General features: G+C 26.0%; 1 protein-coding gene across 17 annotated transcripts in view; it reads left to right on the top strand.

Annotated features, from left to right (window-relative positions):
* Positions 1–27,716, top strand: part of LOC136980013 (protein turtle-like) — a 339,436-nt gene that overhangs the window by 186,979 nt on the left and 124,741 nt on the right. For all 17 annotated transcript variants that reach the window (XM_067276045.1, XM_067276040.1, XM_067276043.1 and 14 more), the window contains 2 exons: positions 7,168–7,283; positions 24,985–25,138. In XM_067276045.1, the coding sequence (XP_067132146.1) occupies positions 7,168–7,283; positions 24,985–25,138 (270 nt within the window). The remainder of the gene's footprint in view (positions 1–7,167; positions 7,284–24,984; positions 25,139–27,716) is intronic.

Here is a 27,716-nt window from a genome sequence, read left to right on the forward strand (position 1 = left end):
CCCAAAAGATTTGTCCTTTAAAATATATTTCCTGTTATATTTTGTTTTTTGAATTGATCTTGAATCGTAGCAACAAATCTTTCTATCTTCAAAAATAAATCTTTTTAGACAAGCAAAGAACATGATTCTTTGTTATCAAATGTAAGTTGCCAAAGTTCTTTATAAAGTTTGTTTTTTTTTGTGAAGATTGAATAGAAATATTTGCGTAAGAACAATTGATTTGTGTAATTTTGAAGACTGTTTGACGTTTAGCAAAGAAATGGTTTACAATCTGTTTTTCTATTTGTTTTGTCTTATGTAGATGTTTTAACAATAGCCTTCTTCGACAAACTCCTTTTTCTAAGTTAGAAAAACTGTTCTAATTTTTAAAAAAATAACAAAAATCAGAATAACTATTCTAACTTAGAAAAAAAGAAATGTAACAAATATAAAAAATACATTCAGGACTTCTTCTTCTAAATCAAAAATTTTACCTTTGATAAAGACTTGGAATCTATGTTTTAATAGGTATTCTTCCAAATACTCAATTGTAAATCCATTTGAATAAAAATGGGTACAATTTAATTTGTTGGATTTTTGTCTTGGTAGAGTACGTTTGGTATTTACTTAACTTTTTTATATGTAAATACCGAATAAATTTTTATAAATTTTATATGTAATTCTTTCAACAATGGCAAATTGAGCTGTTGAGAATTAAATCTTCCTGAGATGTAATATATCCTGTTGGAGAATGACATTTGCATCCTTACAGATCATTTATGAAATATGTGTTGAACCAATAATATTGTATGCTTGTACAGTTTGGGAATCAGTGATAAACATTCAGTTTTGTAGCAACAACTTTTATGGATTCAAAGGGGAATATTCTTACTAAAATAATTATATCATAGAAAACAGTCTCGTATGAAGCCTATAGTGTGTTTCTGGTTGCATGCCAATCAGTTTAAAAATTAGGTTCAGATTTGAACTAAATAATCAGAGTACAGACAGGGAAAATAAGTATGGGTAATATAGAGGCAGAAACTATAATGTCTATATAGATACAAACTGTTTACTTATAGCTGTAAACAGTCTTTTTGTGTTGATGCTGCATTTATAGTTTATGACTATGATATTGAAATATGTAGGTATTCTTTTAGGATGGCAAATTGTATTGTAGAATTTCTCAGGAAGATTTGCTTACTATTGATGAGGCCATATTTTGGATCAGAAATAATTTCATCGTTGGTGAGTATTGGATTTCTAGTCTGTGTTACAGGCACTTTACAACAAAAACACTTATTTGATCTTGTTTACACTATACAGGTCAATGAATATATATAAAATATAAGTAGATGAATTTCTTGATACTAATCATTTTAATTCATATTTCTGTTTATCTAATAAATTTATAATCCAGTTAGATATAACTAATTTGATACTCAGTAGACGTCAAATTTATAACTTTAATAATAAAGGTACAAATTATTGATACATATTGCTGTTTTATTTTCAGAAAGATAAAAAGTGTAATATTTATAATCAAAACCTTGAAACTCAATAAATTTAACTTTATTTTATCACTGCTAACATTTCAGACCATATTTAATGGCCTTCTGCTGTTTTAAATTTTTTTTTTTAATTAGCTACTAATTTTATTTCCCAAACAAGTATTGTTCTGTTTTGTGTTACTATAGTTTTAAACAAAATGGAATATCGTATGGTAGTTCACATATCGATAAACAAGACCTGGTACAGTCTGTTACATATGAAACAGATTATGCCATTGGTTCACTTGTTTAGCTACTTGCAACAGTTTCTTCCAGGAAACTCTAGAGTTTTTCAACAAATAAATAAATAATTTGCTAAATAAATAGAAAAGTCCCAAAGCAAAGTTGATATCTACCTCTCAAAATTAACAAATACAGTCGACTCCGCATAAGTCGACACCCGGATAACTCGTCACTCACGTGGTCAATTTTTTGTGGTCACGGCCGACATAGCCATTAATGTTATTAACCTTAAAAAACTCGGTTTACTCGACATCGTTTAACTCGTCACCACTGGATAAATTAACACACTTTTTCTGTTTCACACTTTTTAGACGTCTGATAAGTCGATCCCCCTCCTGGAAAAATGAGTTCACACCATACAGTAAGCTGTGTGGTGTGAACTCATTTTTTCAGGAGAGGAGTCGACTTATCAGACATCTAAAAAGTGTGAAACAGAAAAAGTATGTTAATTTATCCAGTGGTGACGAGTTAAACGATGTCGAGTAAACCGAGTTTTTTAAGGTTAATAACATTAATGGCTATGTCGGCCGGGACCACAAAAAATTGACTACGTAACCAACGAGTGACGAGTTACTCGGGTGTCGACTTATGCGGAGTCGACTGTATACGTAAAAAAACAAAGACAACAAATTATGTAAAATTAAAAATTATATATTGCATTTCTACATTTTAATTTAAAAACAAGAAGAATTTAGAAATAATAAATCAAAAATATTTAAATTTTGAGGAATACATATAAAAAAAAAACCTTTGAGATACACTCAAATGAAATAATAGAGTGAACATACAAAATGAGAGATATTGGTTTATTGATGGAATACGTAAAAAAAACTAATCATAATAAATTAAGCCATTAAAAAATTTAAAATAAAGTAAGTGATCAAAATATTTGATATGCTCAAAAAATGAAAGAAAACCTAACCTAATCCTAGCAATTCTGGGATTTTGAGTATATGGTAAGTTGCAGAATTTATTAAAAGATAAATAAATTTTATCAAGAGCTCTAGCAATCTTATCCAAAAGAGAAAATGCAGCCACAGACCAAATGGGTAATCCGTAATCAATGCAAGACTGAAATTTAGTAAAAAAAAATAATTCTTAATGCACTTTTATATGAGATTAGATTCACAAAAACACCATAATATTCCAAATCTAATAGCCAGAGATTTAAGTATTTTATCAGTATGATTTTTAAAAGTAAGTTTATTATCAAAGATTATTTCCAAATCATTGCATGGCATAACATAATGGAAGTAGAGTTAATGTAAAAAGTAGGTAAGGGAGGATTTAAGAAAATATTAGTAGAATATCACTTTAGAAATGAGTTTAAAGTAAGTGCAACCTGTGGTAAGTGACATAATTGCAATGCGACTAGATTCATGCATTCTTTATTTTGCCATCCAATTACAGTTGTCACTGCTGCAAATAAGTGGTGCAAATTTACATTAAATACATTGATTTGTTTTTTGTTCTCAGTGTTTTGACCCAAATAAACAGTTGTACTGATTTTTAATTTGCCATCAGTAATAATTTGTTAACTTTTTGCTTTCTCTGTCTGATTTTTTTTCTTTTTTGTTCTTGCTTTGTTCTTATTTTCTTTACTGTTTTGCCTTGCCTGTATTTGGGAAGATAGTTGCCATTCCTGCTTTCCCAACTCATGGTAAACCCTGTACTTTTACTATAGCCCTGCAATAGATGTGTTTTAGTTATATAACTTTTACATATAATTTCTTTTATCTATATAAATAAAAATATAAATGTTTGTTTGTTCAAAATCTTAAATCTCGGAAAGTTCTTAACCGATTGCTTTGAAATTTTGACACAACATTGCATTCGAATATGTGCGTGTTTTTATATTATATAGTTGTCGAAATTTCCCCCGTGGGGACAGGGACAAAATTAAGGCTTACCGTGAAGAACTCTGCTTCTATTATACTATTTTAGATGTGGATTTTTGCATTTTTGATTGCATTTTAATAGGGTACAGTACGTCAAGAGAATGTACACTAAGAAGGGATTTTTCGAAATTCCCCCTGCACGGAGTGTTATACATTTATAATAGATACATTTTGAGCCACAGCTAGTATTATAATATATATATAAATTTTTAAGAGAATGCTCTGTTATAGCAAAATCTATTTTTAGTGTTGTCTGAAGAGAACTTTATATATGTTTTATGTGCTAAAATTTAAATAATTGTACGCAATTTGTGTATATTAATTATGCATATTAATAATATAAACAAATTGCAATTTATATTTATTAATAATTGATTTTAATAAAAAAAAAATAATAATAATTAATTTCAATTAAATTTTGTTTTATTATTTAAAAAATACAAATCTGCAAGGTATCTTTTGATCTAACATTTTCTTTTCTAATGAAAGGAAAATCTGAAGTTCACTTTTGTTTGCTCTCTTTGAAGAATCTTATTATTTACTTTTTACTAAAGCAGTGCTAAGCAAATTAATATTATAATTATGATTTATACAGTTAGAGATAAAGTATTATGCTATAAATATGACATCAAATGATTTAATAATGACAATATATAGATGTTAAAGTTAGAACCTGCATTAGTTAATTTATACGTATGTAGATATTGCATCTTGTAATTATTCACATTAGATTGTTATATATATATATATAAACTATGTAACGTACATTAAATTTCAAGTATTTTGCTAAAATAAACAAACAAATCACCTAAAACCAGCAATAAACAAAAAATTTAATGTAAAAAGCATTTTCTACCATTTTGAATGGTTGTTTTCAGGTTCGTAAAATTGAACAAAAGAATGTCAAACACACATTTAAATTACAACAAAGTAAAATGTTGAGCACAGGTAGCTTAGTGAATATTTGATGCAGAATGTAGAAACAAATGAAATACACTAAATAAACATAAAAATAATAAGAAAAATACAAATAAATTTATGAAAGTTCATAGAGTGCCTCCCATGCAAGCAAGACAGAGTCTCTGATTATAGAGGAGGTCTGCTTGTAATTAGTTAAAGTAAAAAGAATTTTTATTTTATAAATACATCTTTTATTCAAAAAAATAAATAATAATAATAATATAAATTATTTAAATGTAGTAATCATTACACCAAAAAAGTATTAAATGACATTTAAAGAAACAAAAATTATAAAATTAACAAACAGGATAAATTAATAGAATCAGATAGTATATAGACCGAAAAATGAGCAGAATCTCTGTAACAGTAGCATAGAATGATAGATAGCTCTTTGTTTTTATAATCATCAAAAAGTATACTTGATTGAATCATATATAATATTATTATTAGATAAACTAAGAATTTAGTATAATTTGTTTTTAGCTTTGTTACTTTGAATTTTTCTTATTGGATTAAATTAATATGTTATTGTTATAAGATATCATTTTTCTTAACTTCAATAATCGAACAAGATATGTTTCGGCATGAAATTATTTTAGTCTCTATTCTTCTATTTTATTTTATGTTTTAAAGTTTGTTGCATATAGTTTGAATCAAGGTAATGATCAAAAATTCACACCTTGATATAAAAGTCAAAAATTTTTCCATCTGAAATAGCTTTGAATCGTGATTACAGTCAAGAAGTTGGAGTATAGTTTTAAAAGAGTATGAATGAATGTAAATTTTCTATATACCATATTTTCCGGTGTATAAGACGACTTTTTAACCCAGGAAAATCTTCTCAAAAGTCGAGGGCCGTCTTATACGCCCAGTCGTCTTATATGCCGGAAAGTACGGTAATCTTATACGACGAGTATATCCCAAACTCTATATTTTAACTGTAAAAGTCGGGGATCATCTTATATGCCCAGTCATCTTATACGCCGGAAAGTACAGTATTGTTTTTTTCTTCTTTTTTATCATTCAGTCTGGAATAGATACTGTAAATAGGATTTTAACATTTTTTTTCTAGAGTAAGTTTAATTTTTTTAATTAAAACAAGTCATTTTTGGTTTTCTTTGTTCAATATTATTTGAATAGTATTTTTCATACCATAATTTTAACTTGATAGTAATGATGAAATAATCAAAAAAATGTTGATTATTAATATTTTTAAATTACTAAAATAATCTTTTGTAATTTTTTTCAATTGTAAGATAAAATTAAATTTTGGTTATTTAATAAGATAAATATATAATGTTTTAAAAGAATATATTAGTTTTTATATATAAATTTGAAATATGTATATATATATAAAATAAGTATTTAAGAATCTCATTTAAAAAATTTTATGTATGGCAGGGATGGGCAACCTGCGGCCCGCATTCATATATTTTGCAGCCCGCGACGCATAAAATGTGAATAAATATATCAATTTCCCAGCTTAAGGAAGTATGCAACAAAAATTCAAACGTTATTTTTACAACTTATGTATGTGAATAGTTTCTCCCGCAATGAATTTAGTAAAAATTAAAACAAGAACCGGCTAACAGACACATCAAAACTAATTTAAAACTAGCAGTGACGAATATTTAACCAAATATTTCCAATATATTACGTTTACATCAGTTCCAGAAGCTAAATTAAGTATACCTATGCTAATTTATAATTATATACGAATAAATAATTCTGATTTACCAACATTTTTTTCTCTTTCTCTTGTATGCGGCCCGCATCAGTTCAAAAGTCTTAAAATGCGGCCCTTACATAGAAAAAGGTTGCCCATCCCTGATGTATGGTATCAAGAATAAAATAAAAAAATATAAATTTTTATATGAAATTTTCAATAAAAATATTTTTTGATATTATTATATAAAATATTTTTGATTTCAAAATATATTTTAAGTTATATTTATAGAATTGCATTCTTGTATAGCATAAAATATATATAATTATACATATTTACAAAGATTTTCACACTGAGGTAAATTTGGAGATTATTTATTAAAAATTATTTACAGTTATTAGCAGTATCTTTAAAGAAATACTTGTTTATTTATTATACTTGAATGATAGAATTTACAGTTAACTTATAAATATGATCATAGTATAGGATAACTTTTTAAAATACCTCTTAATAATAATTAATTTTCAAGTTTGATTATAATGCTTTAACTGATTAAATTATTTAAGTTATATAACAGTTCTAGTGTTCTTTCATTACTACTTAATTACAGTAAATTTTCATATACGTAATTAATTAAAATCTTAAATTATAAAAACTCTCGTCGTTACTTAATTACAAATTTAAATTCATTTAAATAAATTCAAACTCTTTATTATAAATAACACTGTCGACGTATTAATAAGAAATTAATTTTATATTAAATTATATTGGTTAAAGTTTGATAAAATGTAGATTAAGAAATAGATTGCTTTAAAAATTCGGTTTATTTAGTTAATATTGATTAATTTTATTATTTAATGTAAATTTTTAGAACCTCCAATGTATACTATAAAACCTAAAGAAATGTATCAGAAAAGTGTTAATAAAGAAGTCAAAATGCCGTGCGAAGGGATTGGACAGCCTAAGCCTTCAATAACGTGGAGAAAAGTAAGCATATAACCAGTAATAATAAGAGTTTGCATTAGGGAATTTATTCATTTCATATTTATTAATAAAAATAGCTACATAATTCAATTAAATAAAAAAAAAAGAATATTTTTCCATAAAATTTTAGCTATTAATTCAATTTTCATTAAATTTATTATAATTAAAACATAATTTTTATTTGTCGTCTAAAATTAAATAGATAAATTTAAATATTCCTTTTTATGAAACTTAATGAAAAATGGAATAGTTTCACTAAATTTAACAATCAATTTTATATTTTATTAAACAATTCTCAGTGCTGTACTTAAGAAAATGTCGAGCATTATCCTTACACTTTCTAGTAATTATTATAAATTATCTATTGCTGCCTTCATCTGAGAAGAGAGACAAGGTGTATTTCTCTTGAGCCTCCTATGAGTATTTAATCAAATAATGTGTGCTTTCTGGTTCCCAATTCGCCATACACTTTTCATGCTTCATTAAGATTTTCCTTTCTCTCCGAATATAGTCGATGATACGGAGTAGTTCTTGTGCTTCATTAACTTGTCAAAATATGTGACTTCTGACAAAATAGATGTTGTTCTTATCACATTCATTTTCTTAAAAAAATATGACTAACTTTAATGTTAACTCTCAGTTATTAAAATTTTTTTTACAAAATTGAATGAAGTGCGCGATTACAAATAAAGTAATAAAATATTAATTACAAAATTATTATTATTTTTTACTAAAATATGAAATTTTTTTAAAATATAGAATTAGGAACAATTTTTTATTATATGCTATAAATATTTTTATATATTCGAGAGAATTTAAACTGATTGTATAAATAAGATTCTATTTGTTTTTTTAACTTGAATTATTATTGCAAATATAAAAAACAGGTATCTTATAAATAAATTGATTTTATTTCTTCGATTCTACTTTTTAAATTATTTATTACTCAGTTTATAAATACGAAAAATTCCAAATTTCAATGACGTAAATGTATTATTTCTCTAATCTAATCTAATTTTTTTTTCTACACATTTGTTAAAAAAAATACACATAGGCTATGTATTATATTATTACAGCATTACCTGGATATTAGTTAAATCCTTTAAATATTATTATTATTATTTTTTTTTTTAACTGGAACAAAACCAAAACAATTTGATTAATATTTATAACAAAATTCGTACTATTATAATTTGTATAACAAATAATTTCTTGAATTAAATATTTATTCCAATGCATTATTAAGATGTAGCGAAAGCTTTTCAATGTTCTTTTGGTGTTTTCGTGGTTTTCTTTATGTAAATTATTTCTTTTATTACTTCATTTTAAATCGATACACTTTGTTCTAGTGATTTTGTAAACAGTATTTTACTATAAATCACATAGGATGTGTTGCTTTTTTTTTATCTCAAACAACAAAGATAGATGTAATATTATCAGTATTGTAATATTTTTATTTATGTTACTAATGAAATTTTTATTCTGTGGAATTTGTAGTTTGAAAAAGAAAAATATATATGACACGACAAACTCGCAAAAACTTTTTTACATTTGGCATTATTATTAAATTTTATTATAAAATTTAAAAATAAAAAGCAATTAATGGAAAATAATAAGAATGAAGATTTCCGTTAATTTTTTTTTAATCTACTGATTTATTAATGTATTATAATATCTACCAGCAAACTTTTATTTCTTTCATTTTATTAAACTTATAAGGTACCTTGGATGTTAGCTTCAACTCCATAAATATTAAATTACTATTAATAATGCTAGCGTTAGCATTGCTTATAGAAAATTTCTTATAAGGTGTTTTTATCATTTCAGATTGAAAATTAATTTGATTTTTTATTTTGTATCGAATATTGTTTAATTTTTTAAAACAAACATTTGAACGTATAAAATTTAATTAATTATTTCTTAAATAATTATTAATTCATTAAATTAATTAAATAAATATTTAAAATATTTTTAAATTCAATTATTAATTATATTTATTTTTATGATGATGATTGAATACGTTAATGGTTTCTATTAGGGTTTTTCCAATGAGATTCTGGCTGTTCTTTAACCCAGGAAATATCCCGGGAAATCCCGCGAATTTCTTAAAAATTCACTTTTTTTTTATTTTGCGTTAAAGTTGAGAACATTTTGCAAATAGAAAGTATAATTAACTCATAAACTGTCAGAATTCATTTTTATTTATTAATTTTAAGCTTGCTTATTAGTTTTTTAAAATTTTGCTTATTATGGCATCTCAGATTGTCAATTATCAATATGTAGCCTATTTATGACAGGACTCCGAAAATTCTTTACTTGTCAGAACCTGTAATATCTGGAATAATTGTGCTTATGCTGTCTTAATTTTTAACCATGTCCAGTAGCTTTAATAACTGCATTATGCCAGGTTGCACAAATTGGACAAGGATAGAAACGAGTATGAAGTATGCAAGTATGAAGTTTTTCTTCATAAACTCGATTATTAAAACCAAACGAACTGCTGAATTATCTGGCTATAAGCTCGATGCTGCTATTAAAGCAGCCGAGGTAGACGAATCAAGAATACTAGACAGAAAAAGAACTAGAAATCTTCCACGTTACAGGTAAAAAAACACGTAACTTCTGTCTTCTTTTAAATGCATTAAAAACGATTCCACCCACATCAATTGAATCGAAAAAGGACATTCCCAGGACAAGCGAAAGACCAGGAAATGAGAAACCCTAGTTTATATGCTAGCAGAGAGGAGCAGTTAGATAAATTATTTGATTTAGATGAATTGGAACTAGCTTTATCACAATTGAAAAATAAAACTGTGCCTGGTGTAGATTGTATACTTCCTGAAGTTTTTAAAAATCTACTCAAGACTGAAAACTAAGCTTTTAAATTGATTTAATGCAATATTTTTCAATTGAGATAATCCCAAATCTTGTAATACAATAATTTATAACATGATTTATAAAAACAAAAATAATCCTGCAAACTACTGTTCAATTGCTCTGCTTGTTACTTCTTGAAAAATCTTTTCTTACATATTAAAAATGGGATTTGAGATTGCTAGTAAAGAAAAATTTTATAGTCTACCAACAATCTGCCTTTTACAGAGGTAGAGGAACAATGAGTGCTATATTTGTATTAAGTACTTTAATTCCATTAATTTTACAAAGAAGAATTGACATTTACTGGTGTTCTTTATCTATCTATCTAAGGCTTATAATTTAGCCTAGTTAGTAAGTTAATTCTTATACTGATAAAAATGAGATTATCTGCTAAACTTGGGTTTTTATTGCAGTCTTCATTCTCTCAATTTAAGAAAGATGATGATTTATCAAGTTTTATTAGTTCTATTAGGTAGCCTGCTACAGGACAATCCTTTGAATTCATATCTTTTTATTTTTTTTACATTTCAGACTTACAACCTAAGCTGTCTATATTTAATAACAATAATAATCAAGTAGATAAATGTAATAGTCATCTGGCTTAAGTATATCATATAGCTATTTTGTCAGTGAATAAAATAAATTTATAGCATAAGATCAATTTGTTTCATAAATATCCTTTGGAGAAAGATTTAAAAATTAACATAGATAAATCAAAAATGGCCATATTTCAGAAATGTAGTTTATTACGTAAAAGTGATAAATGGTTCATTGGTAATCAAAAAGTGGAAATTGTAAATGAATATAAATGTCTTTGAATCATTCATTCTTATAATAGTTTATTTAATAAATACTTTTGAGTCAATTTTAAAAATTTTACCTAATTAAAACAAGAATTTAATTGATTGTTTTATTGATTTAAAGTTAAACAAATATCAGTTATTTTTTAAATTAACTAAAGTTTGTATCTAATTTCAGGCTTATATGGTTCCAATATTAGGAACAAACTTCTTAGATAAAATCCAGAGGGTTAAATTGATATTCACCTGCTACTAATTTAAACTAGACTATTCTGTCTTGGATTATGATATTAGGTTGGAATTACACGGATCTTGTCTTCCTCTTATAATTATAGATTCTTTATGCTTGTTACAGTCACTTAACATTTGAAAAATAAGTTCAAGGATACAAATCTTATCAGATCACTTTAAAAAGTTTATCATCTGCATGGATCTTAATCTGTCTTTAGTGTTAGAATCTGCCAATACTGTGCCATTTTACTTTAAAGTTTACTTAGATTGGTGGAAATATTATTATTGGGATAAAAATTTAAAGTCTGTTGAATATTCAAATTGTCACTCTTGATACAAGACTAGTTTAATACATGGTGGTTTTTACTTAAGTTATAATTTAAGTTTTGAAGCTTATCAATAATTTTGCAATTTAAGATTAAATAAAAGTATTTGAGATATAAACACCATATCATATTGTTTAATGAAAACAAATATAGTTTTTTGTATTTGTGGAAGTTTTTCAATATCCCATTTGATTGTCTGATAATTATTTGTTAAAGAATAAAAGACGTTTCAACTCTTGATTTTGTTGTTCAAAACAAGCCAGAATTGTATTATTTGATATTACGATACAAAAAAACATGATATACGTGTATGTAAAAGATGATAAGTGCATTTTTATTAGTATGTTATAATGTGTACTAATAGCTAAACAGCAATGAATTTCAATTTGAATATTAAATGTACTTTTCGACTGTAATGTGCACTTTATTCTAATTAAAGTGAGCAAAGCAGAAAACATCTTAAGACATTTAATTTTTCCATTTTCTCTAAACTTTCATTATGGTACTTCTCACCGTCTACATCCAAACTCTTCAGTTATATTTTTCAATTTTTATAACATGATTTGTTACATTTTCTTTGTTTTGTAACCATTTGCATTTAATTTATGTAACAAAACTCTGGAGGAAGAGTTAACTCTTAATTGTCTAAGTTAATACCGAATAATTAAGCTAAGTATTATTTGATATTGGAAAGTATTCGTAATAGTCTGAAATGAAGATCGATCGATTGATTATTTTCACGATGTTACAGTGAATAGTATTTTAGAATTAAATTTTCAAATATAAGATTTTTATCACTAATTATAGTTTCGTTAATTTAAAATTATTAAAAAAACAAGCTTAAAAATATTGCTCTTATACTTTAAAAATTTTCGAAAAGTTCACTTAAAATGGAAATTTTATTTTTAAAATTTTCAATTAAAAATAAAATTTAAAAATACTTAGTTATCTAAATAATTATGTATACATTCTTTAATATCATACCAAAGGATGTTTTTCTATTAAATAAATTACAATGCTTGTCAGATATTAATTTAAAAAATAAAGTAATTAGTAAAGAATCAAATTCATTAAATCTGATTAAAATTAATTATTGTGTGTAAATAAATAATGATGGTAATTGATTACTTGTCAAATATAAAATAACGTAGCGAGTGATAAAGATTTTCATTAAAAAGTAGTTTATAATTATATTTACTTAATTTTTCTTTTGTTTACTTTTCTAACTTTGTCTTCAATTTTTATTGCTTTCACATTTATGAAAAATATTCACAAAAAACTCAAACATCAGTTTTTTTTTATTATTTATTTAAAGCTTTACATCTAAAATGATAGCCTTCACAATTTGCTTTAACCAAAAAATTAAGAAAATGGAAAATATACCGAAGCTAAAATAAGTGCGGAATTTAATTTTATTATTTTATAATCTTTATTTAAATTATTCTAAATTAATACAATAAAAGTCTTCAAATACACAAAGCTTCTAGCTGTATTACTGTCAGAATTCTAAATTTTATAGTTTTTTTTTTTTTAAATATTGAGAACAGTGTCAGATAGATAAAAGTCAAGAACAGATATGGAAATCTTAAGGGCAAGAAGACCCAATTAACTATATACTAACTTCTGGTTTAGACTGGAAGTTGCATTATTTCAATTCAAAAATTTTCTCCTGAATGGAGTTATATAGATGACTGGCATGACTTCATTGTTAACGGGAGAAATATTATATACAGGGGAAAACACTACTAAACTTTAGTATATTGTGACAATGTTACAATAAATAATTGCTCATCAAATATAAAATTATAAATTTTTAATTTCAAATAGCTTATTTATCTGAAATTATTTTTTCTAATACTATTCTATGCACAGGAAGCTAGAACTTCTGTAAATAAGTATTATAAAACCTTCCACTCTTTTTTTAGCAATTTCTTTAATCTAACTAATGTTTTTGGCTATATTTAATGGACTTCTTCAGGTTTTACAATATTGGAACGTCAGTTAACACATATTTGAAATTTGTTTTCATCCTTGTGACATCGTTAATGAAAATTAAATGACATCATAAGAACGAAAACAAATTTCGAATATGTGTTAACTGACGTTCCAATATTGTAGAACCTGAAGAAGGCCATTAAATTCCACTAGAATAATGTTAAACAAAACATTTTAGTTAAATATAACTAATCTAGATAACAAATTTACCTGGTAGCATTGCTAACTATGCAGAAACAATAAGAATCTACAATCATAGTGTGATGAAATACTATTTTAATTATATCTAATTATCCAATTATCAAAGTGTCAGCATTTTGATAGAATGCTGACGCTTTATGCAATAATTTCTAAATATTAGACAAACAGTCTATAGATACTTGTAGTGTTTATCTCGTTTGTTTTTTGAGATTTTAATTATTTGAATAATATTTTTTTTACTTCTGTTCCTTACTATGATGTAACATATAATCAATTGTTTTTGTTTATGATTTTTAAGAGTATTCCTACAATTAATGCCAAATGATTGCCAGATTACATCAGACTATATTAATGCTATAATATAGCCAATGTAATCAAGCAGTTGTTTGGCATTAATCTGAAAATCAGGTTTATAGGATGTTCATATTTGTATTCATGCAATATTCATATGTTTTAGTTAGGTTTGTTTATAGTTCTTGCAGTTAGTCGTAATTAATATACGATATAAATTACAAATTCATTATACTCGCACGTGTCATTCTTGTATGTAATGGCATAGTTTTGTTTTTCAATTCAAGCTGACAATGTCTGATAAAAGTAATCAAAAATGCTAGTTAATGTAATAAATCATACCACTCATACTTTTTTTCCAGCAGCAACACTTTAATATACAAACATTTTTGGCCACAAGTACTTAGTAATAATTTCTTGATGGATTAAAGGTAATTTTTACTTGTCATTCATTTTCAGTATATTTGTTTTCATGTAATAATTTCTGTAATTTTTAATAAAACATAAAATTGTCACTTTTATAGAATAAGGAATAAATAAATTGGTATATTAGTAATTGGAAGATTATCTTCAAAGTTGAAATAGTGTAATGTGTGAAGTTAATTAATCAAATTAAAAACATGATATTGAAATTATAGGCATATTGAGAAAAGTTAATATGAAAGAAAGATTGGAAGAAAATAGAATATATGTACAATGTACAAAATACATATGTATTTATTTATTTTACCAAAGTGTATAAGAAAATAAATAAAAAACTTTTAACGTTTGTTTATATCTTATGTTTCTTCACATGTAATTTGATTAACTGATATAACACATATAATAGCAACGAATTGAACCTTTAAAGAAATTTCAGGATAATTAATTGCAAATTCGATAATCAATTGCAACCTCTAACGTTTTTGATCTACTTAGGAGATCTTCCTCAGGATTCATTAAATTGGAATGCAGAAATTGGAACGTTTTTAAAAATTATTTAAAAACGTATAAATGAGAATTTTTCAACTAATTCTCTTAAAAATTTAAAATAATATCTTAAATCAATTAAATCAAATTTAAATTTCTTCAAAATAATTTTTAATTCGACTGCTCCGTTAGATATAATGATTGCCATGCATATGATACTTGTCCTTCCTCTTTGAAATTAATGCAATGGCCGCTCTTTACTGATTTAAATATTTTGTTGTCATGTTTAGATCGTCTTATGATGGAAGCTTGGTATAGATGGACTTGAATGTCGTCGTCTGTGGCATACCTGGCTAGGGCGGTGTTGTATTTTCCTTTACTGATATCGTACTTGTGTTCAGTCAGCCTTACTTTAAAAGATCGTGTGGTGGTGCCGATGTACTCAAGATCATGCTGAAATTTATTGTCTCTCAGCGTAATCTTATAAATGGCAGGGACCCTAAACATGTCGGTGTTGTCCTTTCCATTTCTAAGGATGTTACAAACAGTGGGAACATCCCTATAAGGTAATCTATCTCCTCTGTGACAGGCAATCTCTTTATATAAGCTTTGCATGTTATGGTTATAATCTAGAACTATGCGACACATGTGAGCGTTCCCATTTAGTGATGCAACGTTATTGAGTATAGGAGTACCCCTGTTGGAATAGGCATTCGCTAATTTACGAATAAGATGTTTTTTTGTAACCGTGCCTTTTAGCTATGTCCTCAAGACGTTTAAGCTTTTTTACCGTGTCCTCATAGTACGTGCATTGGGTAAAAGCACGTTTGGTTAAAGCACGAAAGGCAGCTATTTTGTAGATATATGAGTCATATGAGTACACTGGTATAAACAATAGAAGGTGAGATGGTTTATGATAAATATTGGTACGGATAACACTGTTTATAATACTGATATTGAGATCTAAAAAGTGTGCCCTTGAATTGCTGGCTTGGTCTAATTTTATGGAAAGTCCATACGAGTTGTTATTCATATGTTCTATGAAACTTTCTATATTTGGTTTTTCTTTCCACAATATAAAAATATCATCGACGTACCTTCTGTATATGATAATACTAGAAAGGAAAGAAGGTAGGACTGTTTTTTCTAATAACCTAATAACCATTTCACAAAGATCCCCCGACAGAGGACTGCCCATCGGTACACCTCTTTTTTGTATGTATGTTTTGTAATTATATTGAAAAAACGGAGGAACATATAACAACCAAAATATAAATCATATATGTAATTCTTTCGAAGTTTTTAATGGAAGGCCAATTCTATCTTGATAAATTAATTTTTTTTCCCATATAAATTCTACTCAGGTTGTTGTGATTTAACCAGCTGCTTTATCCCATATGTATACTCTTTGTCATTTTTCTAGAACCATTTTTGTATTTTTGAAAAAGGAATGAAAATATTACATATAATCTTTTACATTCTTTTCCTCAAAAAATTTTTTTGTATTGTTCATCTGTTCATATTTATATAATAAATTTGTGCAAACCATTTAACATTTTTCATTCTTTTTTCACATCAGTTCTTTAAACTTTTCATTTTCTGACAATTAGACATGTTTTCATATACAGTGGAACCTCGCTTAACGAACACCTCCCATAACGAACAAAATAAATTGTGAAAAAATGACTCGCTTAACGAGCGAATTTTTGCGTAACGAATGACCAGGAGAGGGGAAGTCCTGGATTGTGCACATGTTCCATCTAGCACTCGTTCAGCTAGCATCTTAGTGTCGCTTGTGATCACACATTTTTCCAAACTTTTTCCAACACCTATTACGTATAAACATCAACAACCATAGTCTGTTATATAATAAACCTGCCAAATGATATGCCAGATTCTTGGGCTATGTAAAGGCTATAATTTCATATTAGTAATTAATTAATTTGACTAGAGGTAGGTAGTTATGCTGCCATCTTGAATTAAATTTAATGACCGATTCCAAATTAAATTCCAGAAATGTCTAAATTAAAAATTAATAATTTATAATTATTAAATTTAATACGAGATGGAAACATAACTGCTTACCTCTAGTCAAATTAATTAATTTCTAATATTTAATTATAGCCTTTGAATGGCCCAAGAACTTGGCATATCGGTCGGTGTATTTATCGGACAAATTATCTGATTTCTTTTTGGTTTTCTGCAAATCAAATTCGCATTTCAGGTTGGTTCATTCCACGCTAGAAGAAAAGATGATGGTTCACGCTCCTTAACAATATTTATTGTATAATTTTCTTTGAATAAACATTATACATAAAATATTTGATTATATTTTTTGCGTGGAATGCATTATGGTATTTTACATTAATTTCTATGGAAAAAATTGTTTCACTTAACGAGTGTTTCGCATTGCAAGTAAGACTCTGGAATGAATTATGCTCGTTAAGCGAGGTTCCACTGTATATAACTTAAATTAAAGACAGCAACTACTTTTTTTATATACGTGTTAAAAATTGATAAATTAAACAGAATGTTAAGAAAAAAATTTATAATAATCAATTGTTTTATTGCAGCAAAAAATTAAAATTTATAATTGTTTCAAAAGTTTTTGTAAAGGTCATATAATATTGCAAAATATTTATTAGGACATTCTCAAATTCAAAAAAAATTCAGCATCCTTATAAGTCAAGGCAAACTTTTGGTAACATAACTACATCTAGACTTTTAACTCCAAACTACATTTCCATCATTATGTTTGACTTGCCTTTTTTTCTTATTAGTTTTCTCTTTATAATTCCTTTTCAGTAATTTCCTTCTTTATTTGCTATCTCATTTGCTACCTTTTTGATAAATCCACATTTTTTACCATAAAGTAACCGTTTCCTTAAATCTGTTGATGGCTTTATTTTATTGCATTATTTTTTCTTGTTGGTAGAATTGGAATGTATTTGAAATACTATACTTCTCTTTATCATGTTATATTGCACATTATAGGCATTTATTTAAACTGTACGTTAATCATAAATTATTTTAAATCCTGTAGATTACAAAATGATTAGTTTTTTTTATAACAACTAATAGCACGTCGAGATAAGTTTTGTTAATTTTGTTGTAGAATTCATTCAACTAATACTTTAAAAAACATTGATTTTTTTAAAGAGCAATGATATATGCACTTGTTTAGATTTGTTTTTCATAAGTGCTTCATTTGTGTCATGTATTGCCCAAAGAAGAAATTTATAAAGATATTTAATATGAAATTGAATGTGGATTTTAATGTTTGATGTAATTTATGTCAATTATTTTCTTACTAAAGTTAAACGTCTATGTAATATTCTGATAACGGAAATGATTATTCATGTGAGAAATTACTAAAGAATATAATTATAAATTTCATATTTCATGGTGCATTTTTCTCCATTCGAATCTTTGTTTCTTACTGTATATGAATATAATGTATAATTGAGTTGAAGTTGTGACATAGACAGGCTCTTAATTGGTGCTCCATAAACCATTATTCAATAAAAATTGATTTGAAAATTTCTATTTTCTTAATCTATATGCTTTTCATTAACATAGATATATTTGCATATGTTTATTTATATACAAATGCATACACATTTATGTACTGTACATCTGTATATAAATGTGTACAGCAAGTCCTCAATGTCATTGATAAGTTCTTTAAAACTGTGATGTTAAACAAAACAACATATAATGATACCAATTTTATCATAGGCTAAATGACATAAACAAAATATTATTCTAATTGGATCAGGTTTACAACCTTCAGCATTTATTTCCCATCTCATAGAATCAGTTTTACTGTTTTTAAAGAAAATTCAACAACAATAATTGTACATGATTATACAAATATATTTCCATTTTCCTCAATGATGTTATAATTAAACAATGTTAAATGAGGACTTGCTGTATATTGGTATTAAGCCAATACATAGCCAACTGCCGTAAATAATCTTTAATCGTTTATATCCAAAAGTTAGCCCGATTATTTACAGCAGTTGGCGATGTATTGGCTTAATGTTATCAGGTTTAGTACGATGTTTATTTGTATATTGGTATTCTTCAAAACCAGGAAAACACTGAAAATACTCCACTGTTTTCAAAAGATTGAGAAATGCTGCTGTACACATTTGTTTTTAGCATTAGATGGATTGAAATCATTATCATTATCACAATTCTTTTTAAAACTTTTTAAAATTTTACCTAATGTATCTGTTTTTTAAATTGTCTCTAGTACATCTGTGCTTTTCTAAACGGCGAAACTATCCGAAAATTTTTGATTAATTTATAGAAAAACATTTATAAACGTAAAAATTTGTATTACTTTAATAAAATATAAATACTTGCAAGGAATTTTTATTATTTAAGTTTAGCTTTTGAAGTTAAATATAAATAATAAATATCAAATTTTTTATTGACAAGGTATTAAAGTATTGTTACAAGGAAGCTTACAAATTAGAAATATCTAGTAATAACAGTAAAAAGATTATACAATTTGAAAACAAAATTAAAGTTACAGAACACAAAACAATTTCTAAAATACACTTCTGTATAGTTGTTAAACTAAAGTGGCTACATTTTTGGTGAGACAAAGTAGGATGCTTTAATAAAACAAACTCACAACACCTTGTAAATGAGCAGCCAAATTTATTATCCTCTAATCCTTACAAGGTGTTGTGAGTTTGTTTTATTGATTAGATATGCAGTCTTTGGATGCGTTGTAGGATGCTTTTTATGTTTTATCAGTTTCAGATATTTTTATATATGATTTCATCTATAACATTAACAGCCATACCCTATTTTGCTTTCCAATCTAAAATGTACATCAACGATAAGTCAATGAAAATAAGTCAACAGATACCTGGGAGAGAGGAATGGGATTGATTTTTTTTCTTTTCAGATCAGCAACTGCTTAAGTCTTTATTAAGATATTTTAATTTTAAATCTTCTCTGACCCAGTGTGTATCCCTGTTGTTTTCAAGTTTATATTAACGGTTAATTACAGTGGACATTGGTACAAGATACATTTCAGGATACACATGATACCAGAATACTAAAAGAACTGAATTGTGATAATTGTAAATCTAAATTGTCTCATGATGCACCTCAATCCAACTATTGCAGGAAGAACATTTGTTGCACAATATTTCACTGATGAGTGAATTTTTCACATAAGATCTCAGCACTATATGAGTATGTTTATGAATATAAACAGTTGATTTTCAAATCACGAAATACTTCTAAAGCTGGAAATTCTACATATTAATGTGCAGTAACTTTACACACCTTTTCAGCAGGATAATATTTTTAATTTCAAATCTCTCTGTGTGCCATATCAGAAAACCTGGATGACCTCTCCAATCAAAGATTTAATTAAAAATAATGAAGAATACAAAATTATATCGACAATAGCATAAAAACCAGATGGCCCAGGTTATCCATCTGGTTTTTATGTTTGATACTAAAAAGAAATATTGGAGAAATAAAATTTATTTAGAAAATCACTAATTATATAACAGTATTATTACAAATTACTAATCCAGATATAAAGTTTCTAGGAAAAAAATTGATAATAATCATGTTGGTCTACCTACCTCCAGAACAATTACAGACTCTAAATGATATTTTTAAAGATTTTGGAAAATGGAAAAACATTTTTCCATATGTTCTAATGATAGGAGATTTGAATGCTCGAATAGCACAAAAAATGGACTTGGAATATAGGGGACCAAATATGCTAATTAGAAACACACGAGAGTCTAAGGATAAAAACATAACAAATAGGAATCCAATTACTAGATTATACATACTAACTACAGTTGTATATATTGAATGGAAGAATAAAAAGCGATCATCCGTCAGAAATAACTTGTATAACTAATTCCGGTTGTTCAGTAGTTGATTTAACAATATGCCCTGAATTATTGGCAGATCTATGTACGAATATACAAGTTTAAAATGTGACTTATCAGATCATTTTCCTGTAAGAACTTCTATCGAAGTGGCGAAAAATCAAGCTTGCAAGAATAAACCTGTACCAAGTAACTTATTATAATTATCAACAATATCAATTACAAATTAGTGAAAGAATTAAATACATACCTAAGTAGTGGACTGGAAGATGGAATCGACAAATATTTACAATTGGAAAATTCAATAAAACAATTTATAAAACTACATAAAATAAACAATACAAAATCTCATATATTTAAAAAGCCTTGGTTCGACTTTGACTGTTATATTTTAAAAATTAAGAAGAACAAAGCCTTATCACGATTCAGAAAATTCTATACAAACGATTCATTTAATCACTACAAAAAACTAAAATCTATATACTTTAATTTACTCAAATCTAAAAAGATAAAATATTTAAAAAAATTACAACAGCAGCTGAATTATGAATAAAAATAATGATTTTTTCTGGACAACAATACAAAAACTACGGAAAAAAGTTTTTGAACGGCAATCATATATTGATTTCTCAACTTGGTCTCTCTACTACAAGAGATTTCTCAATATTGAAAAAATAACATCCATGAAATCAACAAATCTGTATAATGAAATATTAGATACATTGTTTACTTATGAAAAATTAGAAGAATCAATTCATAAACTGAAATTAAAATCAGCTCCAGGCATTGACTTAATTACTACTAAATTTATAAAATTACTGCCATTGTCAGCTAAACAAATATTACTTGATTCATTTAATTATTTTTATAATTCGCTAAATTTCCCAGAATCTTGGAACTCAGCTAAAATACTTATGATTTACAAAAAAGGAAACCGGAATGAACCTGAGAATTATCGCCCAATATCTCTTCTACTGATCATAAGAAAGTGTTTTACATCATTTCTAGCAGTTTCTAACGTTGGATAAAAGGACAAAACCCAACTTCGAAATTCCAATTTGCCTTGATTAAATCCAAGGGTACCGAATCTGTTATATTCTTTTTAACTTCAATAATTCAGATCTACTTACGAAAAAAATGCAGGAAAATATATTCAGCCTTTATTGACATTTCAAAAGCTTTTGATTCCATTCATGTTCCTACTTTAGTTAATAAACTAATACTGTTCGAACAGGTGCTGGAAATAAATTTTCCGATTCTATTATGCAATTGTTCTATTACAAAGTTAATATTATTCATGGTAATCAAACTTATCAAGAAATAACTATAAACCATGGTATACTCCAGGGCGAGCCAATATCACCATATCTCTCTAACTTTTGTATTAATGAAATAGATCATCTATTTTTAAATGAGACAGAAGGAATTTATTTCAATGGTCGAATTTCTATACTTTATGCAGATGACCTAGTACTAATTGCTCCAACTTGTGCAACATTACAATGTAAGATCGACAAGGTAAATAACTATCTGAACTCTCTACATTTATCGATTAATATATCCAAATCAAAAATAATTATTTTTAGAAATAATATTAAAATAGCAAATCAAGAAAAATCTTTTTACTTAAATGGGCAACCTCTTGAATTGGTCAGTAACATCAAATATCTAGGTATTACCTTTAATTGGAATGGAAATTTTCAGTTACATTTGAAAGCCCTTACTACAAAAATTAATCTACTTATCAACAATGTTATTTATTTATGTTCAGCTTTAAAAATTACAGACCTAAAACTTCAGATGAAAATATTTAACATACTAATTACACCTACATTTCTCTACGCTAGTCCGGCGTTAGATTTATTTTATGATCTGGAAAAGTTTTACGTCACCTACCTACGAAACTATTTAGAATTGAAAGAACAGTCCCAGGATACTCCATAAGAGCAGAAATGAACAGATATCAGCTATTTTCTTTTTTTCTGAAGAGATTGATCAAATTCTATTACAGATTAATAAATACCAACAATGACAATATAAGATTTATACATCAAATTATGTGTACCCAAATCAACAATTCAAATTCAAAAACAAACACATGGAAATACAAATTTAATAAAGTACTTCAATCATTTGGTGTCTCAAGCAAAATATTTGATAATTCAGAGGATAATTGGGAACACAGCTATACACTCATGATGGAATCAGCCTTATCAGAGTCTATTACAGGGGTGGGCAAACAAGAGTTCAGTGGGAGCCGAAATGTAGGTTTTGCAAAATGCATGGGAGCCGCAGTTCTGTACTGTCGTGCGGATAGTATGGTAAGACGCATGATTTTATTATATAATATAAATATAATATAAAACAAATATTGAATTTTTTTAATAAACATATTTTCACAAAATTATAAAAATAAAATTGTAAAAATAATAATAAAAAGCAGAAATTAACACTTTTAGAAAGAGCTGCATGTAACTCAAAAAGAGCCACATTTGCCCATGCCTGGTCTATTATAAAAGATCAAAATTCTATAATGAAGTCGATTTATCACCGTTGGTACTTGGAAACTTTAAATATACCTACAGAATCGAACATCTTATCTGCTAATATAAACATGAATATTAAACGTTTACTAATTCAAATCAGACTTAACAAATTCTCGTTATTTATCAATAATACTTATATAGATTTTTCTAAAGAATTCTGTTATTGGTGCAAATCCACGGACTTTTCATTACTTCATTTGTTTAAGGACTGTGCTGCATTAGAAAAGTTTCATAAAAAATGTCAAATTACTGAAATAATCCACACGAACCAAGACTTAAACTACAGAGCTAGGATAAGTAACCTAACAATAAGCAATATGTTTAAAATAAATAATTCTTTTATTCAAATCACAAATGAGTTTAAACGATATTGAATTAATTGAAAATTATTGTTGATTCATTGCTCTATTGTCTAAGTTTACTATGTAAACATAATATGTAGGGATAATGATTTATTTATATGGTCATATTTGTTGATAATTTATTTATATATTCATATTTGTTATCAAAAAATTTGTGTAATTTTACTGTTGTGTTTACAAATGTGGCTAACAGAATAATGTATAAACTATATTTGTAAACTTAAAGCAGCAATTCTCAACCTTCTTAGCTCCGCGACCCCCCATCCAAACAAATAATAACAGTAAGCCTTACTATTACTAATTGAATTTTGACTGTAATTTTAAATGTAAATAAATGCAACCATCACATTAATTTCTTTTCTTTACATGTGTACTTATTGTAAGTAAAATGTTTATAAGTTTATAATAAATGATTTTTTTCTTATATCACCGCAATCCCCAGGTTGAGAAACGCTGACTTAAAGCTATGTATAATACTGTAACAAGGTTTTTCTTACTACAAATAAAGATTAATTGATTGATAACTCTGAATTAATTTATATTATTTTTTTTATTATTATTCATTTATGTTTTTATCGTAATACTTGATGATAGATACTTTTTATTCTTTAAGGCAGTTCGAACAAAGTTATGTTTAATTAAATATCATTGTTCTGGTTTTGTTATTTTCTATTACATGTTAATTATAAATTATTCATATATTTTTATTATATTATAAATTCCTAACTTTAATAATTAAAAAAATAGTTAAAACATTTTTGTTTGTGTATCGGAGATTTCTTGTTTTTCATTGAACGAATGATTTTGTTATAATAGAAATTTTCTGTTTAAGTATATAAAAGCAGGAGAAATAAATAAATATTTTATTTATATGCAAATATGAAAAAATATAAATTTCCTAATATTTTATAAGAATCTTTTTGTTTAAATAAAAATACAGTCACATAAAAATACATTATTTATGAATCAATAAATAAATGAATATAATTAGATAACTTATTACAATTAATGTATTGAAACAATCTCTTATATCTTTGAAATTAAATTTCTGTATCATTAAATTGTGTTTATGACACGAGTCTTGCATCGTGACAGTTATAAATGCTCAAAATGTTATGATTTTATCAATTGTTGAATTGTTAAAAATCACATTCTGCATAATTCAATGTTTAATCAGCTCGTTTACTAATTTTGTTTTATTTAATTTGATTTTAGGAGATTATTTTAAATTATTGCAATTAATGATTAATTTTAAAAAATTTTTAATAGTTCTATCAAATTTATTTACAGGCCGATGGCAAAAAACTTCCACGAGACAGAACTTTCATCCGTGGTGGAAACATCACCATCCGTGGATTGAGAAAGGAGGATCATGGACAGTATGAATGTGTCTTAGAAAACGAAATTGCCACTTTAGTTACTAGCACTCTTCTTCTTGTAGAAAGTAAGTAAATGAAGATTTTATTGATGATAATTTACATAAACAAAGAAACAGTCAATAATTATAAATTTTTCTCTCATATTCCTAAGATTAAAAACTACTACTTTTAAATAACATTTATGAATTCTTTACAATTATTATTAATAAACATTAAACAAAAAAAGATTTTAAAATATATGAATTCATTTCAAACATTACTGCATTGAATTAAATATAAATTTATTGTATTTATTTATAATAGAATAACAAAATTGTCCTTTTACAACATTGTATACAAATGTTCTAATACATGCTGAATATTATGTAGAAAAATTTGGTTAACTAATTTGGGGCGCAAGTTTCAACATACATATAATTGTATATCTTCTAATAATTCGTGAGTTTATAATTACAGTCGAGTCCGCATAAGTCATAACCTGGATAACTCGACACTGTAGGTTAATTAGTCAGTTTTCTGTGGTCCCGGCCGACTTACATAGGCATTAATGTTATTAATGTTAAAAAACTCGGTTTTCTCGACATCGTTTAACTCGTCACCACTGGATAAATCAACATACTTTTTCTGTTTCACACTTTTCAGACGTCTGATAAGTCGACTACCCTCCCAAAAAATTGAGTTCATACCGTACAATAAGCTGTGTGGTGTGAACTCATTTCTTCATATTAATTTCTTCTGATATAAAATTCTGAAGATAGAATAAAAACTCTAAAAAACATTAAAATTAAAGTAAGCATAACCAAAATAAATTTGAATTAAGATTTCTAAGAAGTATACGTCGACATATTTCTGTATTTAATGAGTTAGATGAAATGAATTCAATTATCTTAAATTTCTTGATAAAATAGAAACAAATTATCTGAAAGTTATGTAAATATGAAAATATATTTCTCTATTTGTACTATTTCATAAATTGTTTTTACACAATTAAACAGTTATATTACAATCTTTCTACAATACAATGGCATTTCTATACAAATATGAAATAATATTTTGAATGAATTTATTTAGAAAGTGGTGATAGATCTATGAATTTTAATTTGATTTTATTTAATATACAAATTATTTGTCCAAATAAATATATTTCAAGTAATACTATCAAATTTCAATAGCGAGCTTGAGGCCGAAGTTTTAAATGCGAAAACGTGTACGTCGGACGTTCAGCGCCGCTTTTCTGTAAGCGTAGAAGTTTGACAATTGTGTTTGGAATGTCGAGCATGATTTCACTGACTTTCCAAACACCAGTTGTCAAACTTCTACGCTTACAGAAAAGCGGCGCTGAACGTCCGACGTACACGTTTTTGCGTTTAAAACTTCAGCCTCAACCTCGCTAATAATAGTTAGCAGTTAAACCAATAAATACAATATACTAAACAGTTGTTATAATTAATTAAAAAACAAAATTCTTGACATTGATTTAGACACTTGATGTGATTTAATTCAGATAAACTTTTTGTAACCCTACATTTTAGTATGAGATCAATAAAAATTCAATATGGATCTAAGCTGAAATCTAGGGTTTTGAAAATGTATACATAAATTAAATTTTACCCTGGCTTCTAATTGATTTAAGTGTTGTATTTCTTGATTAATTTAAAAAAATAATGCTGTTAAAGTCTATAATTACATCATTATAATGGTTTTTTTTTTATTTCTAAATAAAAGCAAAATTTTTGATATTCTGTTATATTGTTGATGAGTTAATGATGTAATAAAATTGAAATAAAGAGTAATTGTTATGATAATTGCTGTGTAAGACAACTTTACACAAGTAAATTAATGTAAACAATTGAAAATGTCAGCAATTGAAAATGTCAGCAATTGATCATCTCTACTAAAGAATTTATTTTCTTCTAAAGTTAATTAACAAAAATTCAACATTAAATTATGAAATAAACACAAAAAATAACTAAATTTTAAAATATTTAAATTTATTTTTATGATTATTTTTTGTGTTTGTTTTGCAATTTAATGCCGAATTTGTGTGTTTTAAATTTATTATCAACATCAGCAAGTAGGCTTTATTATGAGAATTAAACTTATTTTTGTATTATATGACTTATCTAAATTTTCTTTAATTACTATCCAATATATTTTAGTTATTTTTAATTTTAATAATTCACATAAATAAACTATCTAAAAACTTTTGCTTTTTAGCGGATACTATTAATAACTATTTTTGTAAAATTTTATTGATGATAAATTTTTATTAATAAAAAGATAGAAAAACAAATTTTAAATTAATATTTTTAAAATAAATTTATATTTTTTAATGATTGACGTAAATTTTTTTAAACTGAAAACTCTAAAAGAGTAAATTTTGTAGTTAACCTGTATTAAAAATAATTAATAATGTCTGTTCGAAAAATAAAAATTTAATTTTTTGGGATTAATTTCGAAATTAATTCATTTTTAACAAACATTGGTTTGCTTTTAATCGAGAAGTCAGGAAATAATGGATAAATTTAAAAATAAATTTTTAAAAACGAAAATACTTTTTGAGTATTTTAATATTTTTATTATTAAATATTTTCTACATTTTGCTATTATATGTTCAGCATTTTATAATTTTTTTATTAATTC

This window comes from Centruroides vittatus, unplaced genomic scaffold (genome assembly GCF_030686945.1).
Source record: "Centruroides vittatus isolate TY-2023 unplaced genomic scaffold, ASM3068694v2 contig_658, whole genome shotgun sequence".
In the NCBI taxonomy this organism is placed as follows: Eukaryota; Metazoa; Arthropoda; class Arachnida; order Scorpiones; family Buthidae; genus Centruroides; species Centruroides vittatus.